The following is a 15922-nucleotide window of genomic DNA, read 5'->3' on the forward strand; positions in this document are numbered from 1 at the left end:
AATGAACATCGGGATGTTCTCTCTCGCGAAAATTCATTTAAAAATAAATCTACGCGCTGTATTACACCTGTTTTTTTTTTTTTTTTTTTTTTTTTAATTTATTTTTTCTTTATATTGCAGTTATCTTTAATTCCACGAATCTGCATACATCGGGCTTTTTGTAGCCTCGCGACTTCGCGCTTTTTAAAATGAATCTTAAGTAGCAATCTCTCGAATGTTACAATCTCTCTCTTCTCAGGTTTATACCTCGCGATATCCTTTACTTCGACAGATCCTTGAATACTTGGCGACCGAAGCGACTATTAATAGAAACGTGAATCATGAAGTGGGATCGTATGGGGCAAGGTTGTCGAAGTGGCATCGTCATCTTGACTTCGCGAAGTCGGTCGCGCGAGTAGCGTACCTATTAATAAACAAAACTAATTAATCGTATTCGCACAGATGCAGTGCTATAGAATATAAAGTGCCCGGCGCGACACCGTACAAATGAGACGTGACAATTTGATCGATATACCTAACAATTGAATAACAGCGATCCAGATGTTAATCCGCAACGTCCTAGCGATAATTGAGTTATCAAACAAAATGCTCGTCCTCGCGATCTTATCTGGATTAATTTAATAACCGTTATTAGAGGAACTCGTTAATTAAACGAGCTGCAGCTTCGTACTAGGAAACAGCCCGGAACGTTTTGCTGGAGCGTTTTCCTTTGACATCGCCGACTTCGCATTCGTATCGATTTTCCTCCTCGGTCCTGAAATCACGGCCGAGCGAGAGAGAGAGAGAGACATTTCGGCCGAATCGCGGGTTCGATGCTGGACATCGTCGCGGTCCATGTCGAGGCCGACCGAGTGATATCGAGCCAGGTCGAGCAGAGCCGAGCGGAGACAAGCTTAACGAGCGGACGATGAAGCGCGTTCGTGCCGCTGCGACGCAGGTCCGCGCGCGGACCCGCGATAAAAGCTGGCGAGCAGAGCGGATGCGCGCCGCTTCGCAGCGGGTGACGCGATTGCAGCTGCACGCCCATTCAGTAGCGGACGTGCTTTAAACGCCCAGGCGCATTTATTTTCGGCGCGCAAACGCTCTGCCTCGAAGCGGAAAGCGTGTACCACCGAGTCGATCGAGAAGAGGAAAAAAGGAAAAAAAAAATACGAAACGAAAGAGAGACCAAACGCGAATCTTTCCGGAAATAAAGAGAGGTTTGTTAAAGTAGTTCCGCTCCGGTCGAGTCGCGCGAGCGAGATTAAGAGGTTGTTAGAGATCGCGATTGAAGGGATGAATCGTCAGCTGACGAGTCCTTGGGCCGCTCGTCAGCCGTGAAAGTATAACTTTCCGTCACTTTCGCCGGATTGCGGCCAGCGTCGCGTGTATGGCACGGTCGGCGCCTCGGTTCTCCCAGGGCGGGCGGTGCGTTTTGCAATCCGCTTCGAAATTCGGGCTGCGCGTGTACCTCCGCCCCTGCTAGCTCGTTCGAGCCGGTGGTGGTTTACTCGCTCGGCGTCGGCCCGCTTCTCTCCCCCTGCCCCTTATCGCGCGTGTCCTCTCTGTCTGCCGCGCGCGCGAGGCAGCGCGTTATCCGCGTCGCGTCAAGTCGCGCGGAGACGCGCTGAGTCGAATCGAGTCGGGTCGAGCCGCGCCGAGCGGTGCCGAGCGGGACCGAGCGCCGGGGTCGAGCGGAGCCGAAGGCCTCGCGGTGGTCGCGACGCGCGCGAGTAGACCACACTGCCGGAGCGTATATGTGCGTGCGTGCGCGCTCTGCTCCGCTTGCTACCCGCTCCGTTCCTCCTCGCACGTACTCTCCTCCTGTCCGGTCGCGGCAGCGAGCAGACAGGCAGTCCGCGAGAGCCGCAATCATCTCCGCGCGCGCGTCATCGCCGTCAGTCGCGAGCGTAGCCGTGAGATCGCCGCCAGCCGTGGCCCGTGGTCCGTTTCGTCGCGTGTGTACGCCGCGTCCTTTCCAAGTGGCCCGCGCGCGTGCATGGACGACACGCGCGCACGAGCCGACGAGGATATAGCCCTGGATTCGTCCCGCTTACGCTCGTCCGCTCGGCTCGGCTCTGCCGCGAGCACCGCCGCCGTCACTGCCACCGTCGCTACTACCACCACTTCTGCTATCTCCTCGGCCGCCGCCACCACCTGCCGCGTCGCCCGACGCAAGAGGAAGAAGAGGAGGCGTCAACGACTCCCTGCGAACAACGACGACGTGCCCGTCGTGGTCGCCTCCCGTAGCGCTGCCACGTCCAGCGATAACGGCGCCGAGTGTGCCACAGCTGTCGACGCCGACGCCGACGCCGACGCCGACGCCGACGCCGTCGTCGTCCTCGAATCTGACGCTGACGCCGCCGCAGCTACCGCGGAAGAGGACCCAGCGGCGGCGCGGGTCGATAAACTGAGGAACCGCCTCCTCGGCGAGCAGCAGACCGCCGCGTCCGGCGGGGAATCCCATTACCTACGCGTCGGAGGAAGCGGCACGCGCGCGGCGGCCGCCTCCTCCGTCGGCACCGCCGGCGTCACGCTTCTCAATCGACGCGCCGGCAAGCGCTCGCCACGGCGATGCAACGCCGGCGGACGTAGGAGCGCGATGACGATGGACCTGCAGCGGCTGATCAACGAGGTACACGCGAGACCTGCGATCTGGGACCAGAAAAACGTCAACTATCACAACCGCGACGTCATACTCAAGATGTGGCGGGAGATCGCGAGGTCGTGCGAGGTGTCCAGTGAGTATCAGGACTCGGAGATCGGGGGGCCTTCTCTCCTCCTCTCTCTCTCCTCACCTCTCCGCCCGCCGAAACGCACTCTCGTGTAGTACATGTTGCCGCGCACGTGCACGTGTGGGTGGCCGTTAGCGGAGGAGATCGGCCGGCCGCACGATGCCCGGGTGGGATACGCCGAGTCGATTCGACCTCGGCACCATACGATACGCGACCGCGAGCCTCGCGACCCTGAGGTCGCGCCAGATATCTCGATACGGACCGAAAAACTGGTGGAAGGTAGGAGGGAGAGAGAGAGAGAGAGGGGGCGGTAAGGACGAGGAAGCCGGGTGGCCGAAAGCGGCGACCGCTCTCGCTGGAGCCGCTCCGTCCGGAAGGTCGATAGCTCGCGAAAGGAGAGGCCGGCCAAAGAGATAGGTTGCTAGTTCGCGCGGATTTCCGCCAGGTTGCACGCTGATACCGCGGAATACGCGCGACGAACTACTACGGGTTTTCCTTCCTTTTTTTTTTTTCCTTTTTTCTTCTCTTTTATTTACGAGCGTGTACGACACGATTGCCCGCGGTAGCACGTGCGCGCCGAACACTAGTACGTATGTACATGCGTCACGGACAAGCAAAAGTAACGCTGAGCGTAGGGTGATTCACGTAGAGAGATAGCCGCAGTCTCCTCTTCGTTTACGATTTTGTAAACTTCATCCGAACGCAATAGAAATAATTAAGAAAATTAATCGAATTTGATTGACTCTTCTCGATAAATATTTTTATAATTATACGCAACGTATGGAAAGGTAGCAGCTTCGATAATTTTACGTATCCGTGAATTAAACGCTCGATCGTTAAATCGGAGGGAAATTTTAGCTGGTAACCATTACGTTTCAACGGAGTTATTTCGAGGGTAATGTTTTCGGAATAGGTCGTATGTTAATTAGCGATCTTCCCAAGTCAGGCGGCGTAAAGACGTGGCCCGTCGCTCTGTTCCAGCGGATGTCGCCAAGTCAAAATGGAAACACCTGCGTGACAACTTTCGGAACGAGCTGAAAAAGACCTATCGGGGTAAGTGCGATGGTATCGGCGGCACCGAGCACGACTCCAAGTGGGTCTGGTTCAAGAGCTTGTTTTTCCTGCGGGACCAAATGAACTCGAGGGTGATCGGCTGCGCCCTGTCGCAAAACTGCGTTGACGCGGTCGGTATGCGCTCGTCGCCGGACGGCACGCAGATCGAGCCGCAAATCGATATCCTCGAGGGCCACGAGGAGACGCAGTTCGACGAGCTGGACGGCGACTCTTGTCAATCGTTGCTGTCTAACGACGACGGGCTGCATCAGGTGATGCCACCGCCGAAGATGAACAAAATGATCAGTCGGAAACGAGCGCTCATGGACGCGATCGACAACGATTACACCGTGGAAGTAGACCGCAAGCGGTACGAGTCGCTGCAGAAAAGGCTCGCGATCGGTCCCGAGGACGAAGACGACACCTACCACTTCCTCATGAGCGTGCGAAATCCTTTGAGGAGCCTACCGCTCGACAGGCAGATGTTCGTACGCCTCAAGATTCAGGAGCTCGTCTACAACGAGATAAACTCGCAGAATCAGCAGACCGCGTGCCGCGGGGTTTACGACGCTTCCTCGCAGGGCCAGGACGTGAAACCTCCGCGCGCCGGTAACGGCGGCAACGGCGTCGTCGGCGGCGACGTTATCAACGACATGTCGAACCCGGCGTCGTTGCTACAGAACTGCGCGGCCGAGGGCTCCGGCGACGACGCCTTCTTCGGCTGACGAGAACCATTTGCAGTTTAATTTGCTAATGAACGTAAGGATTATAATTTTAATAGAGAATAAACAATGGTATTTTTTCAATAATATTTCCGCGAACTTCAGCGCGTCTTTTTCTTCCCATCTCCGACTCCACCGACTCCCCTTACCCCGCGCGTAGAGATCTTCGTTGCGAGCGCGCGATCATGCGATCGTGGTATATATCTTTCGTCGACTTGGACATTTAATTGAAAATATTGCGAAGGTGGTAACTTTAAAGATAATGTCCACGCGTTTGCGCCAGAGCTAAGAAAACAGCGAGATAAATGTAAGTTATTTAAGATTGCGATAAAATAACTGGAATAGTCTTGTTATTTATCGGCCCGTCACGAAATTAAATCTCTCGCGAAACAGGCTTGCAGGAACATGTATGTACGGTGAATCAACGTCGCGCGACATATATGTATATGCATATTTTCACGTCGCGGGAATGATACTTAAAATATCTTCACCTTTGCCTTCGGCTCGGCAGGCTTTTTAATTAATGAACCACCGGTCGCCGACACAATTAGTGTTATTAGCGCCCGCACGTCTCGGCCATCTACGTCACAGGCAGAAACCTAATTATATTCTGCTGTGGTAATTGATTTCTCGGTTCGTGCATTGTCGCATTTTTCATTCCCCGTGATTAAAAGGCGCGGGTCAATGTCGGGGAAGCGTCGCACACTCCGATACGCGCAATGATCCGACAAAGAGAGAGAAATACAATGCCCTAATGCGGGAAAGCAATCTGGGAGGGTGCAGAATTGACCAAATTTACCAATGTCAATATACCATCACGTTCGTTAACTCTTTACCGCGCAACTGGCTAATCTACTGTGTTAATACAATAATATATTTGAGCTCGTCTAAATTACGTGTCAGCAATTTGTTTTTTTTTGTTTTTTTTTAATAAAAGTAAAATATTTTTAATGCCGGTATATTTTATATGAATTTTATTCACGATATTGAGTTCGCTTGTATCGATCCCGCGTATGTATTAATTAGCATTGTAAGTTGACGGGCAATTTTCACGTCAGCGTTTAAGGGTACGTTATTAATTAAATATTATAATATACATTATTTAATGAGGAATATATTATCTAAAGAACATATTAACCTAATTACGTTAGTAAGAATTAATTCTGTCCACGTTACGCGTTGCCACTCTTTTTCACGGCGTATCCTAGTTGTTTCGGCGAGTTTTCTGAAACCTACTAATGAGGTACAGAACGTGAATAGAAGTATCGCACCTGCGTCATTAGGATTCTCTCGAGAATTGTAAAACCGCTCTCAGGCCAGATTAAAAAGGCCGTGTTGTTCGTAAAACTAAACACGCTTTCCATGCAAATTATCAAACAATTAAAACTATAAATAATATTTTTACTATTTTATTGCGCCGTGTAAGTTTCGTAAAAGAATTACACTTTTGGTAATAGAAAATACTCCCGTCTCTTACGAAATGCACATTTATTCAATGCATTTAATAAAACGGGCATCATATGTCGCGCTGTAAAATTAAGTTAATCAAATTGATCCTGTTTTTCTAGCATTGAGATAATATTGATGGATCGGTAGTGTTATATTCTCTGAAAAATTCGTGTAATATGTTTTTTCGTTCGAGAGGGAATTGAGTAAAATATGAGGGCGTGTAGTCACGATTTGCTCCACCCTACACGTCGCTAGTGGAATAGAAAAACAGAGTTATTTTGTCTGGACTGTGCTGATGGATGAACATCGATCATATAATGGTCACGCGTGTTGGCATAACGTATATCGATCATACTTACAAAAAAAGAAACGTCTCACTATGATTAAGCTTGATAGGTCAATATTTTTTTGTGTTTTTTTTTTACTACATGTATTTGATAAAGTGTAATTAATAAAAAATAACAGAAAAATATGGAGTAAAGCTTGCAAACGGATATTACTGTTGACTGTTTGATTGTCAAAAGTTTGAGAAAAACAAGGGTTTAAATCATAGATTTTATCCGGAGAGTATATTTTATTATTGCGAGCAATTAACTTTGTTTTTTAAAAGACCTTTCTTTCTCAAGAGACTTGAGAAACAGGCCGCTGCGCCGTTGATTCAATTTACGCAAATTTCACAATTTGATTAACGGCGATACTTCATCCAGTCGCGTTATGTACCGACGTCGCCGAGCTAATGGACAGTTATTATGTCGGACCGGTGGATAATGGCCGATGGATATTGCGGCGGATGAGCGATATGGAAGCGCTAATTTTGTTGTCGCGCCCGGTATACCGCGTCGAAACGCAACGCGCTCCCTGATGCCGGCTGCGTATACGCACGTACGCATGAATTGTCCCCGTGTACCGCGGCGTTCGTGTCGACAAAAGCCTGCTCGAGTGCGTTCCAACTTGGCATTCGTCGTACTTGTGACTTTGATACACCGAATAAATGATTAATTCGCTCGCGATTGAAGTTGACTCTCAAAAAAGAATTTTTTTTTTCTTTTTTTTTTTTAATTTTTGTACCGTTATACGCCAAATAAAATGCCACTTTTTGTTTTTTTTTTCTTCAATAAGAACAGGCTTTGATAAACGACAATCACGAATGACGTTTCCATTTCGAGCCGATGTCGAATGTGGAGAAACAATCTGATCGATGGTATAAGGGGGCGAGAAGGCCACGAAGGCACCCTTCTGAAGTTCCCGGGATAGAACTCGGGACAGAGAAAAGTTAATCTTTTCGAGTTTAAAAATAAATTCACTCGAGCTTCGCGGTAAGCGGGGACCACCGTCGAAGCGAGTTCAATCTGCTTCTGAGTGTTTTTTGCACGCTTGGTTTCGCGTCGTGCGTCGTGATAATTGTACCGCGAAACTTGGCCGGCGAACGGCAAGGTGTACATTTCGCCACGACAACGGCACGACGCACGCTCACGGGCTTCATCGTGGAATTGTCTCCATTATGGGCGCAGTCTGTATTGACTAGAATCGCGCGATATACCTCGATGCACCGTGACTGTTACATACAACGTTAACAACGTGATGCCACTGACATCGCACACGAGTCCGTTGAATGCGTATTGTGCAATGTCCCGTCCTTGCGCGAGCCGTTCTGATAACGTCGCTCGTAGCTCCTGAGTGAGTTTGCACCAGTTTCTGAGGTGGTTGCACCGCGCAACGCCACCAGTTATTGAATATCGAAGCGACGCGCGCTTTGAGTTTAATTAAACCAGGTTATTAAGAGACGACGGTGCGTCAATGCGAATCTGACTATTCGGCACACAGACCTCGCGTTTTGTAAGAATCGACGAATATTCTCCTCGAATTAATATCGCGGGAGGGAAAAAAAAGAAAAATAGCGAAATTGTAATAATATAAAACGCCACCGAAAAATATTTTCTTTTGAGTAAATTACGATTTAAAAATAGACGTAGAGAACGAACGTAAAAAAAAAAAATAAGAAATTAAATTATATTTTTGAAATTATTATTTTTATAAAATTGGACGTATTTCTTCGTCTTGATTATTTCTATTCTATTTTATTTTCCAGAGACTACCGAGAGACTGGCGCAGATTATGTATCCCTCCAAACTCATTCATCTCCGTTCCTTCCCGGTCCTTCCCGCAGGAATTCGCAACATGACGAGGTAACTTTTCGCTCGGCTAGAACAGCCGCTACCGTCTAGACGAGATGCATTATATTAACACGGTATATTGCATCGAGTGAATAGCTTAATCGAAAGCCCCGTCAAACCAAGCTTCAACGCATCGCTCTCTCAGTTTTTTCTTACAAAGGGAGATTAGTATCCTCCCTCTTATCCTTCGCTCTCGTTTCGTTATCCCTTTTTTTTGTGACTTTCAACAAATAGCTAGAGGGGGGTCTAGCATTATTAAATTTAAACTAATTAAGACATCGACGTAAAATAAAATTAATCGAGAATTAAAATAATTGAACTTTTAAGACAAAATATCTAATTTAAACGTTAATATATAATTTACACGCGCTTACCGAATTATAATTTTTTTTTTTTTTTCTAGAAATTCTAATATTCGCAAAGTTCATCTTTCAAACCGTTCTTCGCGAAAACGGTAGTCTCGACTGCAATTAATTACGAACAAAAAGAACAGGTTTGCTTTTCGGTACTGCCTCGCCGCTTTGGCAAAGTACGGAAACGAGAGTGTGCGGAAGATCACAGAGATTCACTTTGATCATAAAGTGAAATGCAATCACTTCCTATTTTATTTTATTTTTTTTTCTTTTTTTATCGTGTGTCTGACCAGCGCTCTTCTATAAAAGAGTTTATTCTCTATAACCCGAGGCTCCACGTTCGATATTACCTATCCCGTTCCGCTTTCGGCGAAATAAATCTCGCAAATTCGTCTTATAACGGAGCAATGACCGACATGCATGTTTGTGCAGTGATACGAACACGATTGCATTATCGTCACGTAGATAGTCAAAATAAATCGGAGTTGACGCAATAACGAAAGGGATACGATAAAATAAAATTAAAATATTATAAATTAAATAAAATACATAACGAAGGATATAATTATGACAGATTTTTATTATTGTTTTAATTGTAATTATTGAGTCAAAATTTATTATTTCACTCACTATGAACCGCGTGTGACTCTCTGGCTTAATCGATTTATTAAATTTCTTTTTTATTTTATTTTATAAAATTCAAGTGAATTAATTTAAATAATTAATGATTAATAATACGAAATGTACAGTACTTACATGACTGCTGCTGCGTTCCCTTATGTCGGTCGAATTATCGTCGTCCGCGTTGTAAACACATTCTTGCAAGTCTTAGCACAACAATTTGCGTCTCGTTCGCGGTAGGAGTTACAAATCACTAAAGCCCATGTTATTTTCACTCAGCCGCTTTTATCTGGGAAATCGAAATGAAATGCGCTTCGAAATAATTCCGGGGGGAGGGGAGGGGTGGGCGCCGTCTGACGAACGTGCGAGACAAACGCGGAGCATAATTCCGACTGAAATGAAGATCTCAAACGGAATCTGCTTACGTCGCCCGAGATAAAAGTCCTCCGCGGCACTTTCAATCCCGGAGATGCTCCTCTCGCGCGCGCATGCCGGATGGAAGGAGCGAACGCGGAGGAATGAGAATCTAATTTCCATTCGGGTAGACAAAGTCGCGGAACGCGTTTCGCAGCGGTAACACGGAAAAAGCGGTAAGACCGCACCTCTCGGAAGAAACCGTCGCCGTCGTCGGTCGTCTCCCGTCGAGAGACACAGTTTGATACTCGACCCTTTTGCTCTTTGTCGCCACGGTGGCGAGCTGGTTCCGCCGCAAAGAGGCGTTTTATTACACAATTTGAGAATACCGTAAATAAAAGACGATACCGCGACGAACGGTTTTTCGAGCCACTGAACCGACACCGAGGTTTTACTCTCTCTCTGTTGAAATCAACCTTCCTTTAACATTATTGATATATTTCCTCGTGTTTCATTCTTACGTGAAACGATAAACGTATTGGTCGAATCGTGAGACGTGTTACTTATTAATTGACCGATTTTTCAGGCCCCGCGACTTAAAACTTGAAATTGTAATGTCTCAAGTCTTCCGCGTTCTCTCGCCTCGTAATTCATCTCCGGAAATAATTAGATCGTTGAATTGACAGTAAGGGATAATCTTTCTTAAGCCGACGATGACAAGAATTTATCCCTACGGCGATTATGTCGGGAATTTATCTCGTAGCTCAACTTTTACGCGACATCCCGACTTACTTCCTACGTCGTCGGATAAGAAATACTCGGCGTTGTTAATTTATCTTCGCGTTAAAGATAATCCCCTCTCCTCGCTGAATATCGCGGAGGATCTTAACGCACCTCTCATTTAACTTCACGGACACGCCGATGGACGCGCAGAACCTTCGCCTCGCTGTACAAAAAACGAGACAATGTTGAACCCCGTGTTGATTAATGCCGCGCTCTGATAATATACGTTCGTCCTGAAAATTCCTTAAGATCCCTCCCTCGTGCTCGCGAGGCGCAGAACAAGCCGGCGCGGAGCTTTCCTCCTGAAAATCGCAGGACCCGACTGTGCAAAAATGCGGTCGCCGGCTCTGATTAATGTCCGAGACGTGCGGAATATATCTCCCGCCGCATCGCCGGCCGCAAGCGGCGCGAGAGATAAAGAAGTGAAAACGCTTCCGCGACTTTAAGCTAACGGACTTTGTACAAAGGACGATAATTACGAAAGCGCACTGATACACTCAAGGGCAGATTTGGTGTCTGCCGCGGCTGGCGTACGTAACTTCTCTCTCTCTCTCTCTCTATCCCCACCCTCGGCCGCCCAGAACGAGGGTGGTAGTAGTGGGGCGCGCGTTCCCCCGCAGTCCTCGACGATCGGCGCTCCGTAGCATATATCGCTGATAACAGGCGCTCTGTGTGAGGCTCTACGCACACCACTCCAAGGTCATGTACGCTAGCCGCCGCCGTCGCCGCAGCAAACGCGATATCTGTTCTTTGGTGTACAATAGGGAGAAATATCGGTGACGGTCCTCGTCGAGGAAATATCGTCCTCGTGCTCCCTGGAGTTTTTTGCGACGTTACGTCTCGTAATGAATTTAAAGTCGTACGTCTTCTTAATCTATACGCGGATATAAATTCTAGCGAGAGCAAAAGACGTAAAAGTATCGCGCGGAATATTTATTTGATACTGATAAAGTGTAGTTAATTTAACCCACGATGTTTTCTGCGTTTGTTAAAACGTAGACGGATAGTTTTTATTCGTCAAATGTATAACGATCGTTCGGTTCGCCCAGAGCTCCGCTATCTGTGTATTGTTTGTTTACTCGACTCCCCGGCTGAGGAATGCGGCAATAGCGACGGTAAATGTAAGTTGTATTATAATATATTTTGTTATTTTTTAACAGACAGATTTCACGAATTTATCTTTGAAGCTTTTGACTATCGTATCAAATGTACATATTTCGCGTACATCGCACGCAATCACAGCGGCCTAATTTCGCCACGGATTATTTAAGAGAAATAATGAGCGCGAGCCAGATTGGCTGGATTCGCCGAGATTCGCCGATGGGTCGAGGGATAATAATCCAATCTCTCGTGCACTTGGTAATTGCATCGGTTATTCGCGCCTGCCGCAACGACGAAAACGGTTTTCACCACGTTATTACGCGATTCGGCGATACCGCCTTGTCTCGTGATCGCGAGTTACGCTCGTTTGTGTAATTGCCACGTTACGCGACGCCGAATGAAAACGATCCGCGTAAATCAGCGGTCGCCTTGTATCGAGATGTGCCAGATGTATCTCGAACGCAGTTTCGCCGACAGCCCCGACAGCGGTTGATTTCTCAACTGGAGAGCGCCGACGAAATTTAATTCGGGAAATATTTTACGTTCACGAAACCGCCACTATTGATCATGTTTCTTTTCTTTTTTTCTTTCTTTTTTTTTATGTACCGTAACGAAAGTAACTTTAATGTTCGCCTACCGTTTGCTCTCGAGCGCCCGGACTTTTTCCCCGCTGCGCAGTCTCAACCGCGTGGCAACCTGTCGCCGCCGATATTGCACAAGAGGCACGCCACAAAATACTGATGCAACAACGTGCGGCTGCGATTTATTGCACGCGTGTTTCCCTCCGCTAACGAATAATCGGGCCGACGTCGCGGCGATTTAGTTCAACGGGTTTGCGCGACGGCGACGGTTTATCGGCGGGCGGCTCCATCGGCTGACAGTCGGCTCCCGGTTTTACGGAGGGCAAACCTGTTCCCTTCGTTGCCGCATTTAGACGACGGTGACGACGAGACGTAACTCGCCGAGCTAGGAACAAAGTAGATCCCGAGCGAGGACGAAGGAAAAGGAAAGACATTATGAATTTTCGTACGAGAGTGCTCGGCGCGTACCGGTTCGCCAACGTTCCTTGCGGCACGGTCGTCTTATCGGAATTAATTGAATTAAAGTGAGAGCACGGCGAACACGGCCAATTGAATTATCCCACCGTGACGTGAACTTCCGTGAAAAGCTGTAATTTGTCGATTGAATTTTTAAGAAAGTAGCAAAACGTCGCGTATAAAATTGTACCGAACAGGTTCTCAACCTAATAAAAGAATAAATGAAATAGAAAATTCCACGGCTGGCTTTTAGAGAAAGCGATGGGTATACCGTGTTAATTTTAATCATTAATTTTTAATTAATTTATATTACGTACGGAAGTTAAGTGACGAGAAACTAATAATGCGTAAGATATAAAAGTATTAAAATCGAGCTAATAAACGACGATACTTTCAAGTCAACTTTTCGACGATCTTTTGTATTTCAAAATTGAATCCACGATGCAATTGATTCGATTTCCGATCAAAAGACTTAATGGAATTATAAAGTCCGGATATTAATGAGGCGTTATTAGATCACAAAGGTATTATTAGATCGGTGAGGTATCATACACTTTCATTATTGGAAAATATTAACTTTTAATGACATTAAAATTCAATCGATGCCAGCCCGTCGAAAAAAGAGGCTGCTTAATCAACTCCAATAATTATTTCAATAAAATATATTCGAATCGAACGATATTATAAAAATAACAAGCAGGATGTATAAAATAACGTATAAAAAAATATGTTTTCGAGGCAATCTAGCGGTTTACCATACATGCAACGCATCGCGCATTACAATATATTAATTAATACAATATTTTAATTCTCATTGCACGCGTTATTCGGGCAGGCGATGCTATTATCGTAGACAACTCGGATTTCTGAAAATATATTTCATCGTTTAACTTTCAGCGAGCAGGGGAGCGCCGAAGAATGTCAAGAAACGTCTGCCAAGGCAAAAGAAAAAAGAAAGCAAAATCAAAACAAATCAAAACACTTGGAGGTAAAAAAAACAAACTCCGCGGACGTCGCGCGAGAGTTTTGTAGCGTTCCGGGAAAGCACGGGACGCTTGAAGCGAGGCCGGGCGCGTTGGTGGGAGAGAAAGCTGAATGTCGTTTCTTCAGTCATCGTTTACCCCTCGTTGCGGGAATATCGGCTCTGCAGTTAACTCGCAGTCACCGTGCCTCGCGGCTTCGCGGTTTCGGTTCTTTTCGGCGTGCGAACGCGAGAAAGTGACCGGGAGATTGTGCGCGTTGCCGCGAAATGGTCATCGCGGCGCCGTATTTCTAATCGATCCACCGATCGATCGGGGATTGGAAAGAGAACAATTCGCTCTGTGTATACGTGCGTACGTACCGCTGTTCGCGAGCCCGCGCTGGAGGCTCGCGTCCGCGATCACGTGATCGGCGCCATGCAACGCGGACGTCGCGGGTGACTTCAGTCGCGCCGTAGTTCACACCACTCGTTGTCGTTCCGCGTCCGGGTCATCTTGCCGCGCGCATTTGCGGCGTTCAGCTCCTCGTGGACGGCGATTTTAGTACGCGATACGATTTCCGGCGGTGCCGGGAGCAACGAGAGTGCTGAATCGAGTGGCGGATACTCGTCGGAGTGAGGGAATCGGGCAGGGTGGTGTTATTCGAGCGCGCGGTCGTCGGCGTGCGCCGTTCGCCGAGTGGCGTGAGTGGACATTTCACGAGAGACACTTGCAAGATTCACCGGATCTCGAGTCTTGTACACGGATGACGAACGCCGAGAGGTCGAGCGTTGTGGTGACCGTCGAAGAAACTGAGAGACAATCGCGGTAATAGACAATTCGTTTTCCTAACCTTCGGTCGCGCCGTTCGCGGAGTGAAGTTGCACACCAGCGCGACTGCCGTTCGTAACACCGGCGTGATGACCGGGCGCCGTGTCGTTCACTTCGCGTCGGAATCGCGAAAGCTCCGTATGAAATAACATCGGACGAACTCTTTTGGTGAATTGGTGCGCGTGTGTGTGATCGTCGTCGCCATTGCCCGCGGATGGCTGCCCGGAGAGTTTCCTGAGAGGACGAACGAGAGAGCGATCGACAGCAATCAGCAGGATCAACTTCGAGGGAGAGAACGAGAGAGAGCGATCGACAACAATCAGCTGGATCAACTTCGAGGGAGAGAACGAGAGAACGACTGCAGCCGGTGAGTACCAATATACTTAATAATTAAATAATAAAAATCGACGACGCCAAATCAGACAAAGTCGAGAGAGTCTCGCACGTGTCAAAGCCTACGAGCGTATCGCAAATTAACCACGCGGGCGATTTAACAAACATATTGAACGTCTCTCGAGAAAATACACAAACTCGCGGGCGGTCCGCAATCACTTTCTCGAAGCTTAACCACGTCGCGCTTAAATAAAAAAAAATTTCCGCAATAAGAAGATTGAATTTCTCGTTCCTCCGTGAATTTCCTCGATCGTTCGCGTTGCACCGCGGTTCACCGCACTCGTGCCGCTGATAAGCGGCGTTATCGGACGATTTCGCGATCCGGCGGCGTTTGCCTGGCGACGTTTCTCGCGAAATCCTAGAAATCCGAGAACCAGTCGGCGAACCCTTTTCCACCGCGCGCATTACGTCGGCCCGCGTTTCCCGTTCGGTTACGCAAGACTTGGACAAACGCGAGCAAGATAAATATTGACTGGGGATCGCTCCGTTGGAGAAACCGCGCTCCATTCCCTCCCTCTCTACGGATAATCCTTTCGTCGTGGAATTTATGCGACTTTCATTAGAACGAGATCGCCGCGGGAAACCGTCGGTCGACCGGCGCTCGCCGTTGTCAAAACCGTTGGCGGACGTTTTACCGAAAAGAGCGCCTCTGGCAACGGCGATCACTCGCGCGATTTTACGACGGTAATAACGCCCCGTGCGCGCGCTATTGATTTCGTTGGGATCAAGGCTCTTTCAACGGCGCATCCTCATTTCGCGGGATTGCCGCAATTAGCGAACGTTTCGCGCGTCCACCTCCGGCCCGGTAAGATCGCAAACAAACGTTCGCATATTTCTGTCGAAGATCGCGCGCGGTGCCGTCGTTACGGCTAATTATACCGGCGATAATGACGCGAAACGAGCCAGCGGATTTACGGATTTACCGCCAACGTCCGCGATTTTACGGCTGGCCGATGACCCACCGACACGAATCGGGATATCGTCGGCGCACGAGCCGGAGGAGAAAAGAAAAGAAAAAAAATTAAAAGTAAAAAGTTTAAAAACTTTGCCGCGACGTAAACTGCGCGTGCCTCGTTTCTCGCGTAATTTGCACCGGGGGGAAAAAAGCGGGAAGTGTCGAAATAGCTTTCGCGGTGGCCGCACGAAAAATCGATACGCGCAATCGGGAGTTTACCCTCGCAGATAATCAGGCAAACGTGCGCGTTATGCGAGACGAATCGTCGATACGCTATTAAAACCGGTGAATAAACTCCAGAGACCCAGAGCGCAATCCGCGGAGCCGGATTTCAGAACGATTCGGTTTTATTTTTAGTTTGGCATCCTTCGGATGCACATTTTCGCGCGTTATTGCCGCCGTAAAATAGCATAAGTAATAACA

General features: G+C 48.1%; 2 protein-coding genes across 4 annotated transcripts in view; both read left to right on the forward strand.

The window, feature by feature from the left end:
• Window positions 1–236: 236 nt before the first annotated feature.
• On the forward strand, window positions 237–13718 carry LOC139108346 (uncharacterized). Of its 3 annotated transcripts, XR_011546647.1 has the most exons (4): window positions 237–2720; window positions 3696–4526; window positions 8028–8124; window positions 13259–13718. XR_011546647.1 is itself a non-coding variant. In XM_070666535.1 (3 exons), exons 1-2 carry the CDS (start codon window positions 1979–1981, stop codon window positions 4490–4492), a joined length of 1539 nt encoding a protein of 512 aa, XP_070522636.1. In that variant the 5' UTR covers window positions 237–1978; the 3' UTR covers window positions 4493–4526; window positions 8028–9434. The 3 variants fall into 3 exon arrangements, 2 of the variants coding, with proteins under 2 accessions (XP_070522636.1, XP_070522639.1); XM_070666535.1 differs by lacking the exon at window positions 13259–13718 and having other exon boundaries at window positions 8028–9434; XM_070666538.1 differs by lacking the exons at window positions 8028–8124; window positions 13259–13718 and having other exon boundaries at window positions 3696–4578.
• A 268-nt stretch (window positions 13719–13986) lies between these two features.
• Window positions 13987–15922, forward strand: part of LOC139108341 (uncharacterized) — a 64519-nt gene continuing 62583 nt past the window's right edge. Inside the window, exon 1 of the mRNA XM_070666521.1 lies at window positions 13987–14518. The gene's annotated coding sequence lies outside the window, so the exon portion shown is untranslated. The remainder of the gene's footprint in view (window positions 14519–15922) is intronic.

This window comes from Cardiocondyla obscurior, linkage group LG15 (genome assembly GCF_019399895.1).
Source record: "Cardiocondyla obscurior isolate alpha-2009 linkage group LG15, Cobs3.1, whole genome shotgun sequence".
In the NCBI taxonomy this organism is placed as follows: Eukaryota; Metazoa; Arthropoda; class Insecta; order Hymenoptera; family Formicidae; genus Cardiocondyla; species Cardiocondyla obscurior.